General features: G+C 37.2%; 1 protein-coding gene across 2 annotated transcripts in view; it reads left to right on the plus strand.

The window, feature by feature from the left end:
• The window catches only part of VAV3 (vav guanine nucleotide exchange factor 3), a 157,986-nt gene that overhangs the window by 83,571 nt on the left and 51,838 nt on the right, over nt 1–22,577 (plus strand). For both annotated transcript variants that reach the window (XM_027742840.2, XM_027742841.2), the window contains exons 16-19: nt 8,572–8,673; nt 10,506–10,606; nt 18,920–18,942; nt 21,870–21,915. In XM_027742840.2, coding sequence (XP_027598641.1) covers nt 8,572–8,673; nt 10,506–10,606; nt 18,920–18,942; nt 21,870–21,915 — 272 coding nt within the window. The remainder of the gene's footprint in view (nt 1–8,571; nt 8,674–10,505; nt 10,607–18,919; nt 18,943–21,869; nt 21,916–22,577) is intronic.

Consider the following 22,577-nt stretch of genomic DNA (forward strand, 5'->3'; position numbering starts at 1 on the left):
ACTTGAGGTTGAGAGTTGAGGAGAGTTCAAGGTATTGAGTTTTATCTGAGCTCCCCGTAGTATTTCTTCTTTTAATACTTAAAACAATTGCAATTCACTGCAGACTCTTTATCTGATATTTCGTGCATCTGCTTATTTGTTATGCCTCTGGGCTCACAGGTGGGCATACATATATTAACTATTCTCTAAAGCCAAGTTTTAATCAGGGGAAATGGCTACTCAGTTTCAAATATAATAGATTTTAAAAATGACTGACTTTGCAAGCATGTGCTTACAACTGAACTCTGTGTAATTTCTTGTGCCAGGATTGCATTTCTTGAAGAGACTGATATGGGAAAATGATCTTCAAAACCTGACCTAAATAGCATTTCTGCAAAAAGGAGTCAAAACCAAAAAGAAGTATCATTAGAACTTCCTTGGGTGTTTTTTCCCTTTTGGGGAGAACTGTCAACCCCAAAGAAAAGGCAGCTGTCTCACCATACTGTTATGCAGAACCTATGACCATTAGACAGCCTGTTCCCAACCCAAGAGCATCTGTATCTGGGCACTTGCTGCTGTTTTATGTCACTCAGAAAACTATTGTGGGATTGCTAGTGTGGGAAGAGAAGGTTCCTCTTCTGTCCAGGCTGACAGTCCCACTGAGCTATGGCAATCTGGAGGAACATCCCTGGGTCTAAATGATACCTGAGAGGTTTGTCATCAATCCTCTGAGCAGAATTGATGTCTCTTCAGTGCTTACAATGCCTTTGCTTTCTTTGTATCTAACAGAAGTGATCTACTCAACAGTCTTGGTCAGCACCTGCTTTTGCTGATTCTGTGTCTTGTTTTGCAGCCAATTTTCTTTTGAAAGGAGTTTTCTTGATCTGTTTGCAAAGGGTTACTTTTGCATTTTTATTTTGTGTGAAGTATTCTTTCTTTTCCTGTATCTTTTGTGATTCCTGCAATTAAGTGGGTATGTGCTTTTTGTGGTGGAAAAATGGTGTGCATATATCCAAGGAATATCAAATGTTATTCAGGGTTTTTTTCCCCCTCCTGTAATACATATCCCCTTCCAGTATAAGAAAACAATAGATTTAGTTTAAAAATACTTGAAGTTTGCGAAGGAGAAGTTGAGTTTTTAATTAAGTACTCCAGAGCAGCAATTCTTCTACAGTAATTGAAATGTTTTTAATGGGTATAAACAACACATTTTCAGTGGCCTAGACCCAGGGAGGGAGGGGAAATCTTAGAGGTCCTAATTGCTGAAGTCAAACTAATGTTGAAAAGCTGCCAGAGAAGCAATTAAAAGAAATGGTCCTCAAAATACATCAAGAAGGAGAGAAGAACAGGTGGAAGACAGCGTTGGACCTTGCAGGTTTTTTAGACTATAGTTTATAACTGGTAGCATTAAATGCAATAGTAAGTAGATTTGTAATAGAAGAAAGAGGAGAATTCTTCTTTGTACTGTGTTCTGAAGTCTCTTTTGTTTAACTCCTTGAAGGAAGTGAAGCCACAAGATGGTAGATTTCCAGTGCTCTGTGCTGCTGGATGCCTTCTTTTTGCCTGTTCAGTGCTATGAGATTGACATCCATATCCAGGAGCTAAAGGCTCCGTATTCTATTTTCTTCTACTCTTTGCATTTTCATAAGGCCCCTTTTTCTCTTTTGTACACTTTTTTCCCAGTAAAGGCTGTGTGGTTTGCGTTTTATTATCCCAGTAAGGGCTGTGTGGTTTGCGTTTTATTAATTTCCTATTTAATATTTAAACTTGCTGTAAGGATTTAATTAATCTGACCAACGTAATACTTCATTTTATAAATTATATTTTTGTTAGATTTGTTGACAGCCAGTAAGCTTTCAGTAATATGTCCACATAAGACAAACTAGAGACAATAGTTCTTAGTCTCTTGAAATATCTGAACGGCAAAACATCCAAGGGAAGATGTACTCAGTATGTCAGAATTTATGAAATAAGATTTTTTTCATTGTTTGTGTATTTAGAAATATGTCCTTTCTGGAAATGAAGACTGAGATTTTAATATGTTTATTCTCCACCTGGGAAAATAGGGGGAAGGAGCTCTTAGCCCTTTATTTATTCTTTTGGGATACATCTGTAGTAATTACATATATAGTAGATAAGATTGAGTTTTGTGGCTGAAAGTTTAGTAGTTTGCCTGTTGCATTTTATTTTGTAAGCCTTAATTGTGTAGAGGAAGTTTAACTGACAGTAAAAGAAAACATGTTTGTGCCCACCCCACTGAAGATATTGCAATACAATTAATTTATTTAGTCCAACCTGTTGTGAAAGGCACTCTGTTTAGTTTTTCTAGTAGGAAACAAGCATGTAAGAATGCTGATAAAAACCTAAATTGTTGCTCTGAGGGAGCCAAATGCCTGTTGGATGCTATTGCTCTTCAGACACATTCTGATCATAATGTTTTCTCATCGGAATATGATTTTGATTAAGTAAAGAAGTGACAGTAGCAAATCTTATCTAAGTTACTTGATATTAGTGATGTTCATTGCAGCATGCACCTTGGCAACATGTCAGACTGAAGGTAATCAAAGTTCAGTTTTGAAAAATGGGGTATAGAATTTACACTGGTGAATATGTCAAGATTGCCAAGGTTCACTGCTTTATTTTGGCTTAAGTCAAATCTTTTTTTGTGACATGTTTGTGTCTTGAGGGTTAAGAATGACTTGAAGCCTTTGATGTGCTATTTCAGCCTCTAGTATTAGAAAGCTGTAGTTTAAACTGTTTCATTTTACTCAAATGCACACTTATTTTAGTGTTTTGAGGTTGGATAGTTGAGAGAATTTATTCCTTATTCTATAGGCATAGAAATAACCAATTCTGACAACACAATTTTGGGCCATCCTATATCATTACTCCGTGGTCAGCTGTGCCATTAATCTAGGCAAAGATGATTGCTAGAATGAATTCTGACTGCAAAAGCTTGTGGGGGACTGTTGATACCCCGACACTTTCTGACACCATTTATAAAGGTGTTGCATTATGTGGGTGGCTGATGAGATTGGCCTTTGATCAATTTACTCTTCTGAGAAGTAAGAGTCAGTAGAAAAAAGCGGCAGTGCAAATGTGGAGGGAATATTTTTAAAAGAGGAATATTTCACATGCATGAGGAGTGCTCCAAAGTCTGTGGTATCAAGGGCAACTGAAAAAGATACCTGGATAATTGTTTTCTTTACTAAACTCTGCAAGCTTTATAGACAAAGGGTTTGTTCAGAGATATGGGATTGACTGAAGGAGGTGGTCATTCTGCTCCTTGCACAGTGGCTCCGATGGCTGATGCAGAGACAAGAATTGTGTGTCCGAGTGACGGAGACTGGCAAGATAAGCACCTGCAGGTCTCTGGGCTGGTGGTGTAGCAGTGAATTGGTCCCAGTGGGACTAATATTCTGCAGGTAACTTGGAAAGAGAAAGCTTTGTTCAAAAGGCTCAGGGGCAGCCCAAGGACATCACTGTAGTGACTGGAGTAAATGTGGTTATGGGGATCCAGCACTGTGCAGGAGAGGGCACTCGTGGTTGTCCCTTACAAAAACTCTAGTGCTGAATGGAGGAGAGAATTGGAAAAATTGTCCTAATAACAGATTCATGATGACATTTTGTCTCTGCTAGAGTGTAGGAGTTAAAACAGCCTGGTGAAAAAGTAAAAGAGAGAAAGGGAAACTACTTTTGACTCCCTACATTGCTGTTGCTTGTAAAAATAACAGACAGTTTTACCATAAAATGAGGAATGTGTTCTCTGTCATTATTTACCTGAGATTAAGTATTTCTGGTGTATAGGTGTCTTCCTGCTCTGGACACTTGTCAAGATCGTTTGACAGCAGAAATAGAGGAAACATTTCATTTGCAGCTGGGGGCACCCTATGATAGAAGTTGTGGTTGGAGTGACTGGGGAAGTCTGCAAGAGGGCTTGACTATTCCACTGTGATGGGGAAGGAACCTAGTTTAAACCCAAATTAGATTTTCTTAATTGCTTCAATATGTTTGAAATTTGATAAGAATCGTGTGTGGGTTCCTTTTATTTTTTTAATTCCCCAACAAGAAATTCTTCTTTTAAAGAGGAAAATATTCTTAGTATTATGCTCAAAATTAATGTTAACATAATATTCAGCTTTTTTTTTTTTCTATGTCTTCCAGTGTACCCACAGGTTGGGAAGTAGAAGGGAAAAGATTTGAGAAAGATTAAATGTTCTGTTAACTGTGTTGTGAGAGCTCTGGTCTGTGTTCTGTGTGTCAGTGTAAGGCTTGCATGCTGTAACTAAACAAGCTTCTCTAGGGTTGGACTTGGCTATGGAAAGTTGTATGCTATGTCATGACATTTTTTTCATTGACATTATCAGCTTTATTTACTGTATTTAAAAACTCAAAACATAGGATGTGATATTCAGTGTGGAAGGTTTTGTGGAAAAAAATTTCCTATGGTCCTTGTGGTATTTGGACTTAGGCAGTCGCAGATGAGTTGAGCTCGATCTCTAGTTAGAAACTTGCATGTGTGCAAGTTTGTTATTTTTCCATTACTTTTTATTTGCTGAAAAGAAAACATATTGAAAACTAAAATATCAACCCCCTAGATTCATCAAGTTTCAGGCTTTACATTGGAAGAGTTGCAGTTTGATATATACTGTGCAGTGTCTTGTCTCAGACTTGGCTGATACGATGGGTAACTGCAGAACTGGATGTGCCACAATGCAGTGTTAGTGATCAGGTGCTAGAATGTGCAAGAGTTTTCCTGTCCATGGTTAGCACTGCAGTCTGTGCTTTTCTACAAAGCTTTCCTTATTCCACCTCTACATTTATAGTAGGCAGTACACATTCTTTTTATTTTTATGGATTTTGTTGTATCATTATTTATCTTTCTTTCTTGTGCCTCACTTCACAGCACTCTTTCTTCAGAGGAAGCATACAATTTCTTATTTTGCACTCTTCTTTTCTAGTGCCTTTATCAGGGTATTAATAACTGGAAACTGCATCCTCATAACTGTGAGTGCTTTTTTTGGAGCAGTGATTAAATGCCTTGTCTAACAGGAATCAACTGATAACAGTGCATCTAAATGTTTATATTTTTAGTATATTATTTCTTCATAAAGAGAATAATGAGATAATGGATACAGTACTGATCTTTTTGAGATGTGATGGACTCTGAAATTTGAGAATATAGTTTCCTGACATGTAAACTGAAATCAAGCACGTGACATTTTCCCACTCCTGTTTGACCTCAATCTGAGACAATTAGGATTAACTATCAGAATCAGAAAGGAAGAGACAAAAGAAAACTATTCTGAGTGGATGCAGTGACATTGTTCATTTTGAGACATCTTCTAAGTCTGCACCATAAGAAAGGCTCAGCAGTAGATTAAGTTTCTTCTCTTGTTGATTCCCTCTTCCTGCACAGGATCCTCCATTATTCGCTGAGGCTCTAGTCCCTTCCAGATTCATTTAATCTGTGGGTGATGTACTTCGGTGGCATTCTCTTTTGATTCATTAAACTTTTGTTAGGGATTTTTGGGCTTTTCATTTTGGGTGATGTGTCTTTGGGGGGAAAAAGGGGGATAAATTATATATTTTCAGTGGCAGAAGAAAGGGCTAGCAAAATTGAAAAGGTCCTTTTGGCTTATGAATAGTTTCTGGGTGCTCCTGAAAGAGATACTCAGGCTCATATCTTTAAAGAAAAAAAAAAAAACCATTTTACAGGATCTTTGTGGCAGCTTGGCCTTATCCAAAAAGGGAATACATGAAGTTAGATCTTGGTGAATTGATAGTGAATATGAAAGATATGTATAGGTGGTGAAGAAAGAAAAGTTTTTTTTAGATAGGGAATTCTTTGAAGTAATTGCTAGTATCTTCAAATTACCAAATTAAAACCTGGTGGGGTTTAAAGAAACTGATGAATTTGCTCTTTGAGACATTTTTGTGCTCCTTAAGAACTGACTAGGACTTGGAACCAAACTAGTTCTTCTGTAATAGCAGACAAGATAAAGTGAAGTTTGCATTCTGTTCACAAGTTTGTGTTGTGTTATGTTTTCAGTTTTGTATTCCTCTACTTATGCAAGTAGGACAAATATATCCAAATTTTAGCACACAGTAGATCAAGTTGAAAATCTGTTGATCTGGATAAAACTTTCCTCTTTTTTGGGAGATTATATTGTCCAATTTAGGCCATAGGTGCAATAAAACAACTTAAAATGGAAAAAGGTGAAGGGACTTGTGACAGCTCTTCTGTGGGGCATAACTTCATTCTTTGCCATTTTAGCACTATGCTTTTTTCCTCTGAAGAATAATTTTTTCCGTTAAGAACTGTAAAATGAAACTGAATGGCTTTGTAAAATATAAAGAAACTCAAATGTTGCTTTTAATATAAAGAAGAATGAATATGGTGTATCATCTTTGTTCTGTTAATAGGAGTTACATTTTCAGTAGTTCATGCATTTCAATCTTTGTGGAAGATAGCCTGAGAGAAGAATGAAAGAGAATTTTTACATATGGAAGGAAGTTGTGTAGTCATATGCATGTGTTAAACAACTGTCTGTATGAGGCTGTCATTTTTTTTCTTTTGATCCACTATGCTTATTATTTTTGAAGATTGATCCTGTTCTAATGAAATGAATGGAATTTTTTCTTTGGTTTGTTCTTGAAAAATGATCAGGTTGTTAGGATTAATTTGATATGCTTTCAGTCTCTGCACATTTTGCTGATACTTTAAATGTGGTTCTGCAAGATACCCTGCTCAGAACCAAATGGTCACTCAAAATTAGCTTTTTGTTGGGAGTATGAATACTGTAACTTGTTCTAGGGAGTTTTGAGGATTGTTTGGAGTGTAGCCCAAAAAGTTTTGGCAGCCCCTTGGCAAACACGTGAAATACAGGCTCTGCCAAGTTGAGCCTCAAAGTAGTACTTTTTCTCCTGGTTTAAGTAGTTCTTTACCTTTTTGAGGTTAATTTTATCCCGATGCCTGTCCCTTCCTGCTGTGAATGGGTCATATGCCATACCAGTCTCAGTTAGCAGCAGTTGTAGTATTGACATTTTGCATATCATAGCAGAAAGGGAGACACAAGTGAGGTAGTTAAAACAGTACTGATTGTCAGGTTATTCTCAGGCATAAAAGCAAAATCTCATTTGGTTTTTGAGTGCAGTTTCATTTTCAGCACGTTCGTTTTCAGTAGGCAGATTAGAAGACTGACCTTTCTGACACTGGGTACTTAAACAGATTCTTTGAATCTGTTGGTTTTGTTTTTTTTTTTTTTTTGGTAAGCCTTTTCATTCAGTCCCAGAGAGATTGAAGCTTGTATGATTATCTGTGTTTCATTGCAGTTTGTGGCTGGTCTGTGTTTTAGTCTAGAAGTTGTTTATAATATGTAAAAATGAAACTTATAAGTATCTCCAACTTTAATGGGTGAATATGTAATTTTGTGTGTCAGAAAAGTTTCTGGGTTTTCCTTTGAGTGCTGTAGATTCTTGCATTCTTACCCTCAGGATTTTTTTTTCCTTATTTAATTCCTATGCATCGTGCATTCTTATGTTCTTCCCATAAATATCTGGTGTTTTTCTAGCATCTTAAGCATTCCAATATAAATAATATTTAAAAATACATTAACGCTTGCTATATATATAGTCTTCTCTGATACAGTCTAGATTAATATTAAATTATGAACCTGGCATTTCAGCATTACTGATTTTGACAGTGTTTAGCTAGTTTGGGGATGTTATTGAATAAAAAAAAAAAGAAATCCATTGAAAACGCCTGTTGTCCTACACAGTCTTGGAAATGGGAGGGATGACAGAAAAAAATTAAATAGAATACTTAATAAAATTTAAATAAACCAGGAAACTGGTGCAACAAAATGATCAATGGGTCATTTTTAAATTATACACATGCTTTTAGAAGGGAGGATAAACAAAACACATGTATAGTAATGGACCAGCGCTTTGTACATAAGTCTGATCTTTGGAAATGAGCCTGCTAATAGAGTCTTGGTATCTTAGTGGTGTGAATAGTGATCTTTTATTTTATTTGTTAAATTTCCTGTGTGTAGCAATAACTGTGCGCATTGGGCAACACAATTAAAAAAGACTAGCCAAACCTCCGTGAATATTTTCTAATTGCTTTTGAAAACACTCGTGTTATCCAGTATATTGCTGCATAGTTATGACCTAACTGTCCTAAATTTGCTGCTAATGTTTCAAATATGGTGGTTCTCAGGGTGTGAGCTGCTTTTCCTTGTACATTCACATAACAAAATATTTTTGAGAAGGAAAAGGTGAGCATTCTTTAGGTTCATAAAATGATCCTAGTTTATCAAACAGGAAATTTGTTTTGGTGTTTAGTTTTCTATTTATTGTGACAGCTAAGGTAGTTACAGGGTATATTTAAGAACTAGGTCTGCATAATGTTATAATTCAGGTTTCATTTCAAGGTGTATGGTAAACTCCATACTTCTGGTTCTTTTCAGTGAAAACCATTAAAGTATAAATAAAACTAACTGTTTGTGGGTTCAGATTTCCTCCTTTGAATGTTGCATTGTGCTCTAGATTTCATTAGTTTAATGCAAATTTTCAAACTTTTTTTAGGTCAAATATACGGCCAGACTATGCAGATACAAGCTTTCATGAGTTCAAAATGCACACCTTCAGTCGTGTGACATCTTGCAAAGTCTGCCAGATGCTTCTAAGGTAAGATTGTAAAGGTTTTCATGAAGTCATACCTAGTGTTTCTTGTTGTATTAGCAAGTTTTTGCAATCAAATTTCCAAATATTAGCAGGAGTACTGTTAAAAGCTGAAAACATCCAGATGCTTCTCATTGGTCAGAAGATGGCTTTAGCATGGTTCTTATGTAAGAGTAAATGGCAACCGTTTTGTACAGTTTTCACCATGATGGCTCTTCCACAGAGTCCCTTGCAGTTGCAAAGACAGATAGAACATTGTTTCAGAAAATCAAATGATGATGATCCTTATAAATGTTTGCTATGGAGAGATTGCTTTGTGAGACAGAAAATAACTGTGAGGCATTAACAGGCATTTCTGAACCAGATATGTAGACAAATTGAAGACAGATGTTGCAAGGCTAGGTAAAGAATGCTAGCAGATAACTGATGCGTTCATAAACGAGGATTTGTGAGGCCAACAAGCTAAGAAACTCCATGTATTCTGCCTCTTTCCTTTATGTGCAAATATAAAAGCACACGTGCTTTTATATTTGTAGTTTCTCATTCATTTTTGAGCTTTTATGACCTACCATGGTTTTTTTTGTAAAGATGACATGTTCAGTGGTATAAAGGAATGTGTTGACCCCAAATTTCATAGTGTTAAGTTGCAGATGCAAAAGCTTTCTAAATTTTGACCAGTTCAGGTGCTCATAACTGGTTGCCCAGACAAGTTGTGGATACTCCATCCCTGGAAGTGTTCAAGGTCAGGTTGGATGGGGCTTTGAGCATCCCAGTCTAGTGGAAGATGTCCTTGCCCAAGGCAGGAGGAGTTGGAACTAGATAATCTTTAAGGTCCCTTTGAACTCCAACCTTTCTGTGATTCTATGTTGCATATTATTGATATTTCAAAAAATATAGCCACAGCATTTTAGCAAGGGCATTTGAGTATGGGTAGTGCTATTGTTAAGCACAGACATGGAATAAAATAACTTCAGGTATGTTCCTCCTTGTCATAGATTTTTTCCTTTAGCAGCCTTTTTCCTGAACAGTTAGACTGACCTGGATTTTCAAAGATTTTTTTTTTTTAATCAAAACAATAAGATCTAAGTGGCTATGAAGAATGGTGCAGGCATTCTAAACTTGAAGACAGGAGGGCTAATTTCTGAATTTGAAGCAGTACAGCTGAGTTATTGTGTCTGTTACTGCACTACCTGCTGTTGCTGAGAAACAGCTCTCTTGCATTCAGGACACAGCCCACATGGTGCTGTGTTATTCTCCATACACGTTGCTCGAAGATAGTTTGGGTATCCCCAAGTGCTACCTTGTGGTATATAGACATTTACAGTTATTGACAGCTCTGAATATTAACTGAAGTGTACCAAGGTATCTATTTTTTAAAAAATGAACAAATTTAAAGTCAAGAATGTTTGCAATATAGCCTATAAACTCCTTAATGCTTAAATATATATTCAAACTTACAACTCTCTTGAAATGGACCTTATTTGTCGTGGTGCCTAGGCAAATCCCCGTTGAGATGAAACTAAGTGTAGATCTATAGAAGGATAGATGCATAATGGTACAATTTCAAGTGTACTGTTCCAACGTTGGTTTGGATTAAATTGAAATGGAGATTGTTATTCTACTAGTAGTCCAAAAGAACTCTCTGGTTGTAACTTTTTAGTAGTGGCAGAAAGCGGATGAGCTGCTTGTTTGTCAGTTGTCACTTTTTCTCAAGCCTTTAAGGGCTATCATTATGCAGAACAGCAAATGACTTCTAGTACCTTCTGCCACGTCTCTTATGTCCTTTATGTGTGGAATTTGTCACCTCTAATGTATCACTACTTAATTTTATTTTACAGGGGAACATTTTATCAAGGCTATTTATGTTCTAAGTGTGGAGCTGGAGCACACAAAGAATGTTTAGGAAGACTAGACAACTGTGGCAGGGCTAATTTAGGTGGTAAGTCATTTTTATTGTTAGAATACCATTCTTAATTAGGACATGAAACTTGTTAGATATAATTAAGGTTTAATTTACTTCTAATTTGTGTTTATTGTAACATGCATACTTGTGAAACTTCCGTTTATAAGCACAATTAGAATTGCATTTACGATTCATAGGGATTTTTATTGCTACTAAATTGAAATGTTCAGAAGCAAGAGAGAACTGTTACAGGTCAAACCCAATTTCTTTGTCAATGTTGTATACAAGAAGGAATTGCTCTCGTTTCAATTGTAGTCTGCTCATACGTAACACCTACTGTATAGGACATCATCTATCATCCTTGTGGTTCTCCCTTTATATCTGTCAATTTTCATATTTTCCTTTCAGTTCCTAAAGCTGTATGCGTTGCCTCAGCTTCCTCTTTCATCTCTTTGGTTTCCATGGTTTCTGTCCACTCACAATATTCACAAAAATGTGATTGATGGCTCTCTACTTCCCACATCTAAGGACTGTTTTTTTTCTTCTTTTAATCGATTACTCTGTGAATTTCTTCCCTGACCATTGTCACTTTGCACTTCCCCTGTTATTCTGCTCTTTGGGACCTTCAGGGCTCTTTTGACTTCAATTATCATTTGGCCTCCCTCAAATGACTCAAAAAATTTGACGTCTTCCCTTTCTGCTCAGTATTGTACCTGTAAATTTTTCTGACATCTTCTGGATCTCCCCCTGCTAATGCTAAATGTTAGCCCTCATCTTTGGCTACTCCTTCCCTTCCCTGTGCCTATGCATTTGGTGGCAGTGAGTTTGTTACACTATAGCTAGTTAGTCATGTAATTGTACTGCTATTTGTGACTCTTCCCTCTATACCTTTTTTTTGATTGTGTTTGAAAGAGAATTCAATTTTGTATATGCTGGGGGAGTTTCTAGTCCTTCTCACTTCTCTAAAACATGCACATTCCTTTACACAGTTATTTCATAATAGTTTGTGAAGTTTCTCATGTCTCACCTCACATAAGCTACAGCAATCCCTTCCATTGGGTTATTTTCTTTTTGACATTAGTATCTACAATCTTTGCAAAATGCTGTTGCAGAGATAATCTTTCTCCCACTGCTTGAATTACATGATGACTTCATCTACTGTTCTTTACTAAGCTGCTGCTTCAAGATTTCAACTGTGGCTTGCTGTTCTTTTCAATATAAGCTTGTTTCTGTCTTTGTCCCTGTTTGCATCACTTCCTGACTTTTACTTGGCTTTTGGCTCGCAGTGCTGTTTACCTGTGTCATTCTTTCATGAAATCAACAGGATGGCAGGTATTGACTTTTGCTGCAGTCAGTGAACTTCTTTTTTCTCAGCTGCTTTTCTGTACTGGAGATCTTCCATGCTGTCCTCCAAACCTGGACTCTTTAAAAATAATCTTTTGTAGATCTAAAAATCATTACAGCAATTACAGTATTTATGATTGAGATCCTTTTTGGAACATAGTTTTTTCACTGAACCTTCTACAGATATTATAAAGGCAATAAATATGTAAAATTATTTAAAAATTGAATGTTTTAAAGCAATTGCATTTAAATTATAGAGTGAAAAAACAAACACATTGTTCTTCACTGGAGAACTATCTTCTGTGGTATAAACCACCCCTACTTCTACGTTTTTCCTTTCCTTTTAATATCACTTCTGTAGTTTTTATTTTAATTGGATAGCTGGCACCCCGGGGGAGCAGGAGTTTGTCTTTCTATTCCTCTGTAAATATCTGTGGACACATATGGTGCAACATGTATCAGGTCTAGGTAATAAAAGGTCTGATTTCTCGCAATTTTCCTGTATACTTAAGCAATGCTGTGCACTTCATAGAGAGAACAAAATAACAACAACAAAATCACATTTCTCCTTCTTTGTAAGTGGAATAAATTATAATTTTAAAAATTTAAAGGAGCAGAATGTTATTTTGGATTTTACTTTAAATCATCTTCCTGATATTTGTAAAATGATAGTACTCTGAAAATTGGAAGCAACTGGTTTTTTAAGATACTGTTTTGTGTTACATGTTTTGCTTACATCCAGGTGTTCTGCACTCGGTGCTCTCTTCAAACTTCGCTTTCTCTTCTCAGTCTATTTTTTCTTCTATTCAAAGGCTCCCAGATTCCTGTAGCTCTAGTCTAAGACAGGAGAGTTGTGATCTTCTATGTGCTCATGAGGCAGAAGGACAGCAGCCTTTCCTTACAACCTGCTCTGAGATCATAGCTGCTAAAATGAACTCTAAATTACAGCTGCTACCATAATTCCCTCTTGCTTTATCAATTAATGAGGATGGAAAGGACAAAGGGCTTTGCTTACTTGCCTGAAAATGTGTCATCCCTCCACCTGATAGAGGGACTTTGGCCAGAGAGTAGGAAGAAAAATCCTCAGATTTTTCCCTACTGTTTTCTACTTTTACTCTTTATTTGCCTTTTGAAAGAAAGAAGTGTTGATTGAGCAGTGCTGCCCATTCATAATGTGCACAGAGTAAGGAAAGGTTTTAGGAGTAGCTTTACCATTTTCTGCTTCCTATGTGGCCAAGAAAGGAAAGGGACAATTCAGACTCTCTGAAATATTGGTTACTGCAACTTGAGTAGGAATTGTTTTCCAGCTGTGCTGAGAAATGAGGTCTCCCATAAGTTACTTGCTGTGCCTGCTAAGTTATGAAATATTACTAAAGGAATGCAGACATAAAGACATCATGTAAAATTCAGTATTTTCACTGCATTTTGTGCAAAAAGTAGGCTCTACATGCACAAAATTTTAACATGGTTTTAATTTTGAATATTTTTTTGAAATATTTAGAGAAATTAATTTATTATAAATGTATTTTTTTTAACGGTGTCATTTGCTGCTTCTCTGAGAAATCAGCAGAGGTAGCCTGAGAGTGCTATTAGATAAGAAATTGTGGAGCATAGCTGGAAGGCTTGTAGCAAAATGCCAGGAACACTTATTGTATTGCTGTATTTGGATTTTTTCTTTTTGTTTATTTGTTTCTAAGGGACTATTTCAGCCTCTTTCACAGGGTTTAATGGACATGAAACACAATTATCCTTTTGGGAAACTGGAGATTATTATTCCGCAGTCATGTGGTATTAGTTATGGCCACAGACTTGGAATATTTGTGTGTGTGTGTGTGTGTGTAGATATATGTGTTTTCTGTTTAATCTGGTGTTCTGTCATTCTGCCAGTGCCATTCCAGATACTTCACAGCAAAGTGCAAATCCTCTGTGTGGTAGACAGTGCCTGGGAATGATGTTCCTTGCTTGATCCTGTTACATTTTCTTTCTATCTTTTTTGATGTTTGAAGAGTTTTTAGGTCTTGTTAATGCTTTGGCATAGATCTTTCCTGTTTAGAAGTATCTAACTCAACAAATGTTAGAACAGTGAGTTCTCTATGCAGCACTTCTCACCTAGGGTTTTTGTGAGAAGAGTCAATAGAAGTCCTGACTGACTGCTTCTCTATGATAAATTATTTTATAACTTCTCGTGACCTCTTAATAGTATACTCTCTGAACTCAGTAGCTTCTTTTTTTGTTATCTTTTCATAAGTGGAATTTTTTCTATGCTTCAAATAATTTTCATTCCCATTCTGTAGACCTCTTGTATTTCTAGAGGTCTATTTGAAAAGAGGTGATCAGAGTTCAAAACACTGCAATGGGAATATACCATTAGGTTTCTCAAAGGCATTTGAGTTTTCCTCAGCATTTTCTGGTTTTGTACAGTTTGAGATTGTTTTCTTTATAGACCATAGCAGATGTTTTTTGCTAGCCTTTCTGAAATGATACTTAGAACCTCCCTGAGTGGATTAAATCTTTTTATATTTCATTCTGAGTTGCAGTTTGTGAAAATTCAAAAGAGAGACATCCAAAGACAGATGAAACCTTTTGAATGACAAAATTATTAAGTGTCAGATTTAGATGATACACTTATGAGAGAAACATTGACAAAATCTGAAGATAAATTGCTGTGTTCTCATGCTATGCCTTATACACAAATGTATGCCAGTTCTTCAGATGTTTTGCTTCAAAGAAGGCCAATTCAGCAGACTATAGAAATTGTAGTGATAAAAGATGCAGAGTTAATTAGTTGAATTAATAAATAGAACAAAATGTCTGCATTTAGCCCTTGGATTTTCTTAGTTGCTGTTCCTACCCTTTTTCCTGTAAATCAGCAGTACTGGTTGAAGTCTTCTATGTTTGTTTCTGTCGTTATTGATTTAACTTCCCCCCCCCTTAAATTTTGTCCTGTGCATGCTCAAGTAGTCCTCTACATTTGCATGTATTTTACTGTTTTCCCTATCACTTAGTCTTTCTGTGAGTTGAAATCCTCCATGCCCGCTCTTTTTTTTCCCTAATGTTCTGATGGAGTTCTTCGAGTCTGATTGCACAGTCTTAAACACAAGACTTTATGAAATCCTTAAACACAAGGATTTTAAAATGGATGCACATATTTCTCTGACAGGCCATTTATAAGGACATATGTGTTGTTATTTTCTCTGGTGGCTGATGAGGAGGTCTCCTTTCCCATGCTGCCTCTTCTGGCTTCTCAGCTGCATTCCTCTCTCTTCTTTCATGACACAAGACAATTTGACTCATCTGGTGATGCTTTTCCACTAGTTGGAAGGGTTAACATTTGGGAATGGTTAAGAGTGACACACCTTTAGTAGACAAAAGGAGAAGCTGTATCCCTTATTCCCACTTCTATTGTATAGGTTGTTCTGTGCCCCTTGCAGTTCCTTCAGAGGCTTCAGGACTGATAAAACAGAATCACTCTGCACAGAACATACTGCAGAACTGTAGTCTGTTTCCTAGTCTAAACCAGCAGAATTAACAATTCATTTCTATTTCCAGACTGGAATTTTTCCAAGTCCATCCAATTATATTGAATTAAGTATTCTCAGGCAAATGTTTGCTGGTTCTACACACTATTGAATATTTCAATTAGAGAAACCTCCTATAACAGTTCTAGAATCTGAAAATATTTTGAATATTTTAAATATAGTACCACACCCACAACATTTTCTTCTTTATATTGCTTTTTCCAGGTAGTGTTAGAGACATGTCTCATCAGGTCATAAATGGATTCAAAAAACATGAACGGGTCACTTTTGTAGTAAATTTTAGTTAACTTATGCATTATTTCTATCTTGTTCAGATAATTCCATTTGAAAAAGTACTGTATTTCCTTAGGTGGAAAAGAAGTTTCTTCCACTGTATGATGAACTTGAAAGAAAATGTTGCCATATGAATGGGTTAAGTTTAGAGTTGCTTTCATGTGGTAATGTATATGCCCAATAATGTAGTCCATGCTGTTTATGTAATAATTGCTTGCTACAGCACATTAGAGATTATTCATGAAAACCGTGGGGTCTTGACAGCTAAAAAGAAACCAGCAGCTTTCACTGTTTACGTTTTTGCTGACTTGATCAATAGTTGCAAAGTTGCTGGCTTTCCTCCAAGCCTTCCATGTCAACTGAATTGACAAGTAAGTGCTCAAATCACAGAAAGTTCATTGGAGTTATGCCACTTTTTTAAAAAATGCAGCAAAGGTTGAGCTGTACTTTTAACTATCGATTCTTGCTCAACCTGAACAAAAGCTGCTTAGGGGGCTTGATATTTTTCAGGGTCCTACACTATGATACATCTAGGTCACATTTCTAATTTTGTTTTGATTATGCAATGACTGGCTAAATGACTGGAAAGGAATAGGTAGTCCCACAGCTCCTTCCAAGTGACTTTGCAGTTCCCGCGTTTTAAATATTTTGAGCTTTCTTTTAAAATAGAAAGGTGAGTAGTTTATTACGTATCCTTTTTGTTTACTCTCCATGTAGTTAGCATGTAAATCCAGCTGCACTGTTGCATCCCTGAGGACTAGTTTATTCCCATTTTCTGATCTCCCTCCCTCACATACTGAGGCCAGCTGCTTCTCTTCTTGCTTCTATAGTAAAATATAATTATCAAAATGTGACCCAGTGGTAACATGGCCTCAGTGAATAAACAAAAAAAACCCCAAAACTGTGCTATGACATTGAAGTAGCTGGCTGTCAGAACTGAGGACCCACTCGATAATTTCATTGGCAAATTGGTAATGAGCAGGAACTTGAATTAAAGTTGTCATGTGTAAAATATCTGCTGATGGGTATCCGCAGACATTACATTCTTTTTTTCTAAGAATAGAAATGAGGGTTTTCTTGCTTTTGTACTTGTGCAGTGTTTGAGAAAAAAGGTGTTTTGTGAGGAAACAATTCACAGAATTCAATACAAATTCTGAAATATGAGAGTATTTGAACTGTGTTGAAATAACAAGACAAGAATGTCTTACTTTTGAATAGGCTTTTATGTGGAAATACAAATACTGGATATTTTTTCAATTGCTGAAGTGTTGATAGTGAAGCCACAAATGGTGTTTTGGTCCATCAGTGTTGGTCTTCTTTTTAATCCAAGTCTCCCACCTCCCTTTTAATGAAATTTATTTTGCGTGCCTTATCAGGAATATTTATTACCTTCCTATGTAGTTATTTCTTGAATCCAGTTATTTAGTTATTTAACAGTTATCACAGAGTTTCTTAATTATTTATTATGAAAACTGCTGGGATGTTCTGATGGGATACTCTGATCAGATGGAACTCATTGTTCTAGCTGGGTTTGGGATATTTCCTAGAGATACAAATAATATTCAACAGCAACCTTTAAAAATCAGATTCATTCATTCCCACTGGAGGATAAATGACATTTCCATTTTAACATTTTGATAATAGATCTGCTAAAATAAACATAGGCCTTTTTTTTTAAAAGGAAAAAAAACAAAAAGAAAAAAACCTCCTCCCTGAGTCTGGATTTGAAGTTTTGGCCTCCTTTGCAAGTCCTTACCTCTTTGACTTCTCTTCATTTGAAGTCATTCATAATACTGAGATCAAACATTCAAAAAAGGTGGTTTTATTCGTATTTTGGCAAAAATTTTTTACAAGGCATATCAAATTGTGAAATACCAAAATTGTATTGAATTTCAGCAGTGCTTTGGCAACTAATTCCCTCAGGCTCCTTAGAAAATCTGAATAGACTATCTGCATCTCCTCCTTTGGGCGGGCTTATTTTCCTTCTCTTTGCTCACTATAAAAATACAAATTAATACTTTTGGAAAGGTTATAATCATAAAAGCCTTTTCTGTGGATGGCCAGATGAGGTGTCTTTGGTGTACTGTGAGAGGGGAAGCGGTGACTGAAGGTGTACGTGAGAAGAGCTCTGCCAGTGGTAAAGGCTGTGCTTGCCTGGCCCGGCCCAGCGTCCGCAGCTGGGGTGTTTGGTCTGGGCATGCCTTATCTTTGCATAAAGTGCTAGAAAGGCAGAGATTTTGTTTTCCCACACTTTACTGTTTAATGTAACCTTTTTTTAGCAGAACAAAATGTACTTGCAGTTAAACTTTTATTATTTCTTTTACTGTGAACATGCCTTCCTGTTTAGAAGACATTACAGTAAAAGTTTTCAAATGTGATGAAGTTACATGAAGACCAGGCACGTGCAGTTTGGGCTTTGCCTCAGCAGTGAGTGTAGTGCTAGAGAGTGCACACAGGTAAATACAGCTGTGTGCGCTTTGCTAACACACCAAGCCAAAATCTAGAGTACACCCAAATACCTGTTATCAGATCACACACTCAAAGACATGTAAGAAAGATATCCCCTTTTGTGTCTTTTGTATGTGTGGTGGCGTGTGTATGCTGAATTGTTAGTCTTTACGCAGTCTTTCTGATCTCCTACAGGGTTTTATTTGTTTCATAATTTTTTAAATAGTACCATAAAACTTATAGTAAAAAAGGCAAATAAACCACCAGTGGCTTCAGTCTATGATATGGCAATGCAATGCTGAATTGAACTTGAAGACATGAAATACAGAACACTTCGAAGCTAAAGGCGTATATATATGTATCTCGATACATGTTGACATACTCTTGAAAAGACAGAGACAAGAAAAGGTGTAAACTCGACTTGCAACGAAGAACTGTAGCTTTGAATTCCCAACGAGTCAGTGTTTACCAAGTGTTTTTGAAACGTTCTGAAAGTTTCCAAGGTGTATTGTCTGATCCTGCCGTGCCGCTGCCGGAGCGTGCCCCGCAGCCAGAGCCTGCCCAGGGCCGGGCGGGGTTTGCACAACGACCTGGCGCGGCCCCGGGCACTGGGCGGCTGCAGGTATCAGGTAGCAAAGGGAAGGCAGCAGTTTTCTTTAATGCCACGCAGCACAGACTGAGATTGCTATAGCAAAGGTGTACAGTTTGCAGTTGCCAATAATGCCAATTTTTACTTATGTTTCAGAACACGGAAACGTGAAACATGAGGTAAGGATATTTTTCCTTTGCATGTGATGTTTGTTTTGTTTGTGATATAAGACTTCCTTATTATTTTGTGCACGTGCTGTTGGAAAAGATATGCTTTTCTTCTGGGTTTAGCAACAGATTTATTTAGAGTGCTGTAGAAGTTGTCTAAGCAACAAGGTATTCGTGATTAAATATGAATGTCTTCTGTTCAAAATGTGAGTTAAACTTGCAGAGATATGACTTAGTGCTGAAAGCACTGAAAGGGGTGGAGTTTTTTTTTTAAGCTACAGGTAAGAAAGCATACATTGCTTCACAACTGACGGTTAGATCCTTACTGTTCCTAGACAAAATCTGGTAGTAAAGTTAAAAGTATTCTTTTTTTTTTCTCTGCCACACCAGGCAGAGAGGGTGATGAAAGATCAGCAGGGAAGTGTTCACCTTTTTATGAGAAAAGATTGTAGATGCAGAGGTATCCGGTGATTATAGAGTTTATGTAATCTGGAGAGAATGTTAAAATGGGACCTGGACAGAGGAGCTGCTGTGATGCACATAGGTACCTTGCCATCAGCCCAACAAGGCTGCAAGCCCACCCTAGGTAATTTTCTGGCCAGCTCCTGGTGCCTCTCCACTAACATGTGGGAGAGTACAGCAGCTGAGTTTTGACTGCCAATTCTGACAAAGAGATGCAGCACTTCAAACCTAGAGCATGAAAGTTTCTAGCATCTATTTTAGATCAGAAGTTTATAGTAATTTAACTGCTTAAATGACATGCTGGGTAATGTAAGGATGTTATTGCTGACATGGCTGGTATGGGGGTAGTCATGTGCAGGGCTGAGCACAGCAGTGCTCTCTGATGTTTGAGCTGTTTGGGTGTCACTGTGACCCCAGGTGGTGGTGGGGGGGGGACAGGTCAGGGCAACTCTGCACGCTGTGGTGAGCTCCTGGGCTCTGGGCCTCAGGTGGACTCTGGCTTCTGGAGGCCTACAGGGGAATGGTGAGTTCAGGGGAACTCTGGCTGGGGACTGGGGTATGCTGGCACGGCTCTGGCTCTGCCCAGGCACTGCTGCCTGCCTGCTCTCACTGCAACCTCAGCCGTGCCCCAGCCAAGAGCTGCCCAGCCTTCTAAGTCTCTGCCTGGAAAGATCCACTAAGTAAGGGCACTCTAAAATATGGGAGTCGTAGCATGGTCCATTTGCCTGATGCTTTCCCAGTCCTGCAGCCAGCAGGCATGACTGGGGAGCTGTGAACAGGTCAAGTACTGGGCCTCATGGGCAAGGCTGCCAGGCTCTGTAAAGCTACTGTGGGGAACATATTGTGGTGAACAGTATGTTCACCATCTAGCTGGATGAAAAAACACGTATACTGTTTTTTCTTGTGAGAGATAAAAAACCCTTCCTTTTTGGAGCTATTGATTTGCTGTTGCCTCTTGAATTGATCTGAAACATCAGGGTTACTTTCATTTTTACCAAGACTATTAAGTGCCTGCTTTAATTATCTCTGTGCAGAAGGAAACTTGAGCATGGATGAAGAACTGTCATTTTAGAAAACATGGATTTATATTTTGTACCAGTAATGTAAAGAATCTGCTGGTACTGCAATATGTTTAAGGGTATTGAGCATGTTTTCGTACGGCTCAAGAACAATTTCCATAAAACTTTTCCTTCTGATCCTGTCATGTATATGACTTAGGTTGTCACAGAGTCACTGTATTGCTTGCATTTCAGTTAAGCATTTCTTCATCTCCCTTTGGACTTCCTTTACCCAGTCCTGCCCCTTTCCCTCCCTTCTGTGGTTACTCACCACTCTGCATCAATCTGTATCAGCAATGCAGCTTCCACCTATAAAAAACATGGTAGGATATAATTGAGCTTTTTGTTTTGAGTACTATCACCTTCATTGTGGCAGAAGTTTTTAATTTTTCTTCTTTCCACTACAGATGAAACAAAACTTGCATCCTTTCTTTAATTAGAGATGTGGGGTGCAGAGAGAATATGTCCAAGGACTCGAGAGTTTGAAAGCTGTTTTCAAACCAAGCTTTTCGTTTTGCTTGCTTGCTACAGGGCTTGGTAATTTGGTTATGCCTCAGGTTACTGCTTTCTGGCTTGCCTTGGTATGTGTCCTGCATCAGCTTATATCAACTTCGAGTAAATCAGAGCAACCTAATTGTTCCCTTTGTTATGCAACATGCTTTTCTCTGCTTGGTTTGATTAAAAAATAAATAAATGCATGAGCCATCATGCAAGTTACCAGTTAAAACAAGCCTGCAAAAGCAGATCAGTAGTTCAAGATGTGTTATTTCACATTGAAATTTCCAGGGATCCATATTAAGTGTCTTAGAATATAAAATGTAGAAAAAAAATTAAAATAATCTGAATCTCGTCAGAGAGTTTCTGATTTCACACAACTCTGGTTCTTCCAATTAAAAAGAGAGAGAGAAGTTACTAAATATATTTAAGTACTTGCCCAGAAAATAAGAAAATTAAGTATTCCATAGGGAATTCTAGATAGATTCAGTATAAAGTAGAAATAGTTAAAGTTTCTACCTTATTAAACAACACAAGAGGCTTTGACTTTTGTGTTGGTGGACATGATCTGGGGCAGATAATGCCAGACTGCATGGTTTTCCCTTATCCTATTCGTAAATTATTAAAAAATACATTTGTACATGTTATCAAAAATGTCGATGTATGAACAAACCTCCTATGAACTGAGAATCTTTTGAGCGTAGTGTCAGAAAAAATGGGATATATGAAAAAACTGTGTACATTACTAAGAATATTTTTCAAAGTGTGATCTTTCTACAAGATAAAGATAATTGTGTTCGTGGTTGGGGGAAATAACTTCAGAAAACCAGCTTTGCCTAGTAGATTGTGGGAATGAAAGGAGTGTGATGTGCCTACATGAAAACATGTTTATTCATATCCTTGATTTGTATTTTTCCTTTGCAGAAAAGAACAAATGGAATTAGAAGAAGCTCTAGACACGTGGACCCAGGTTTGTGTCATGACTTTTTAGTATTTAAACATTAAATAAAAAGTGAGAAACCTGTAACTCACTTGTTCAAGTTGCATTATGAATGCTGTTGTAATGCACACAGTGTTGAGAACTTTATTGCTGAAGTCATGAAGGTCTAAAGTGAGTGCTCTGTTTGTGATTTCAAAGATAAGGTCAGCTGGTTGAACTCTAATTTTTTTTCCTTGTTTCTTTTTTTTTTTTTCTTTAAGCAGAGCTTTGGTTCTATTTGAGCAACAAAATGCCTCTGGGCTCTCAGTTAACGTGACCTACCCTAATGTGCTCTGCAGCTTTAAAAGAAATAACTAAGTGATGAAAAGCAGACTGTTGCTTTTGCAGCTTAGGTTCTGTTTCTCCAATTTGTGGGTATTCTCAACTCTTAATTGTGATGGTGTGCAGTGCTTAACTGTATGAGTTGTTCTTCTGAAATGCATAAGCCAATTGCAGTTTCATGTTGAATTTCAAGGTGATTTTGTTCTTCCTGTTAGTTTATAGTAGATACTTTTGTGGAATCGTGGCAGCAGCAGCCCTTAAGAAAATTAAATGCTTGCTTATAGACTATATACTCAAGTGGGTGAACATTTCCTCTGGAGACCCATTATGTGTCTGTATAAAATACTCAATGGTTTTCAGCGTAACTGTGT

This window comes from Pipra filicauda, unplaced genomic scaffold (genome assembly GCF_003945595.2).
Source record: "Pipra filicauda isolate LSUMZ 115617 unplaced genomic scaffold, ASM394559v2 scaffold112_size3218982_pilon, whole genome shotgun sequence".
Lineage (NCBI taxonomy): Eukaryota > Metazoa > Chordata > Aves > Passeriformes > Pipridae > Pipra > Pipra filicauda.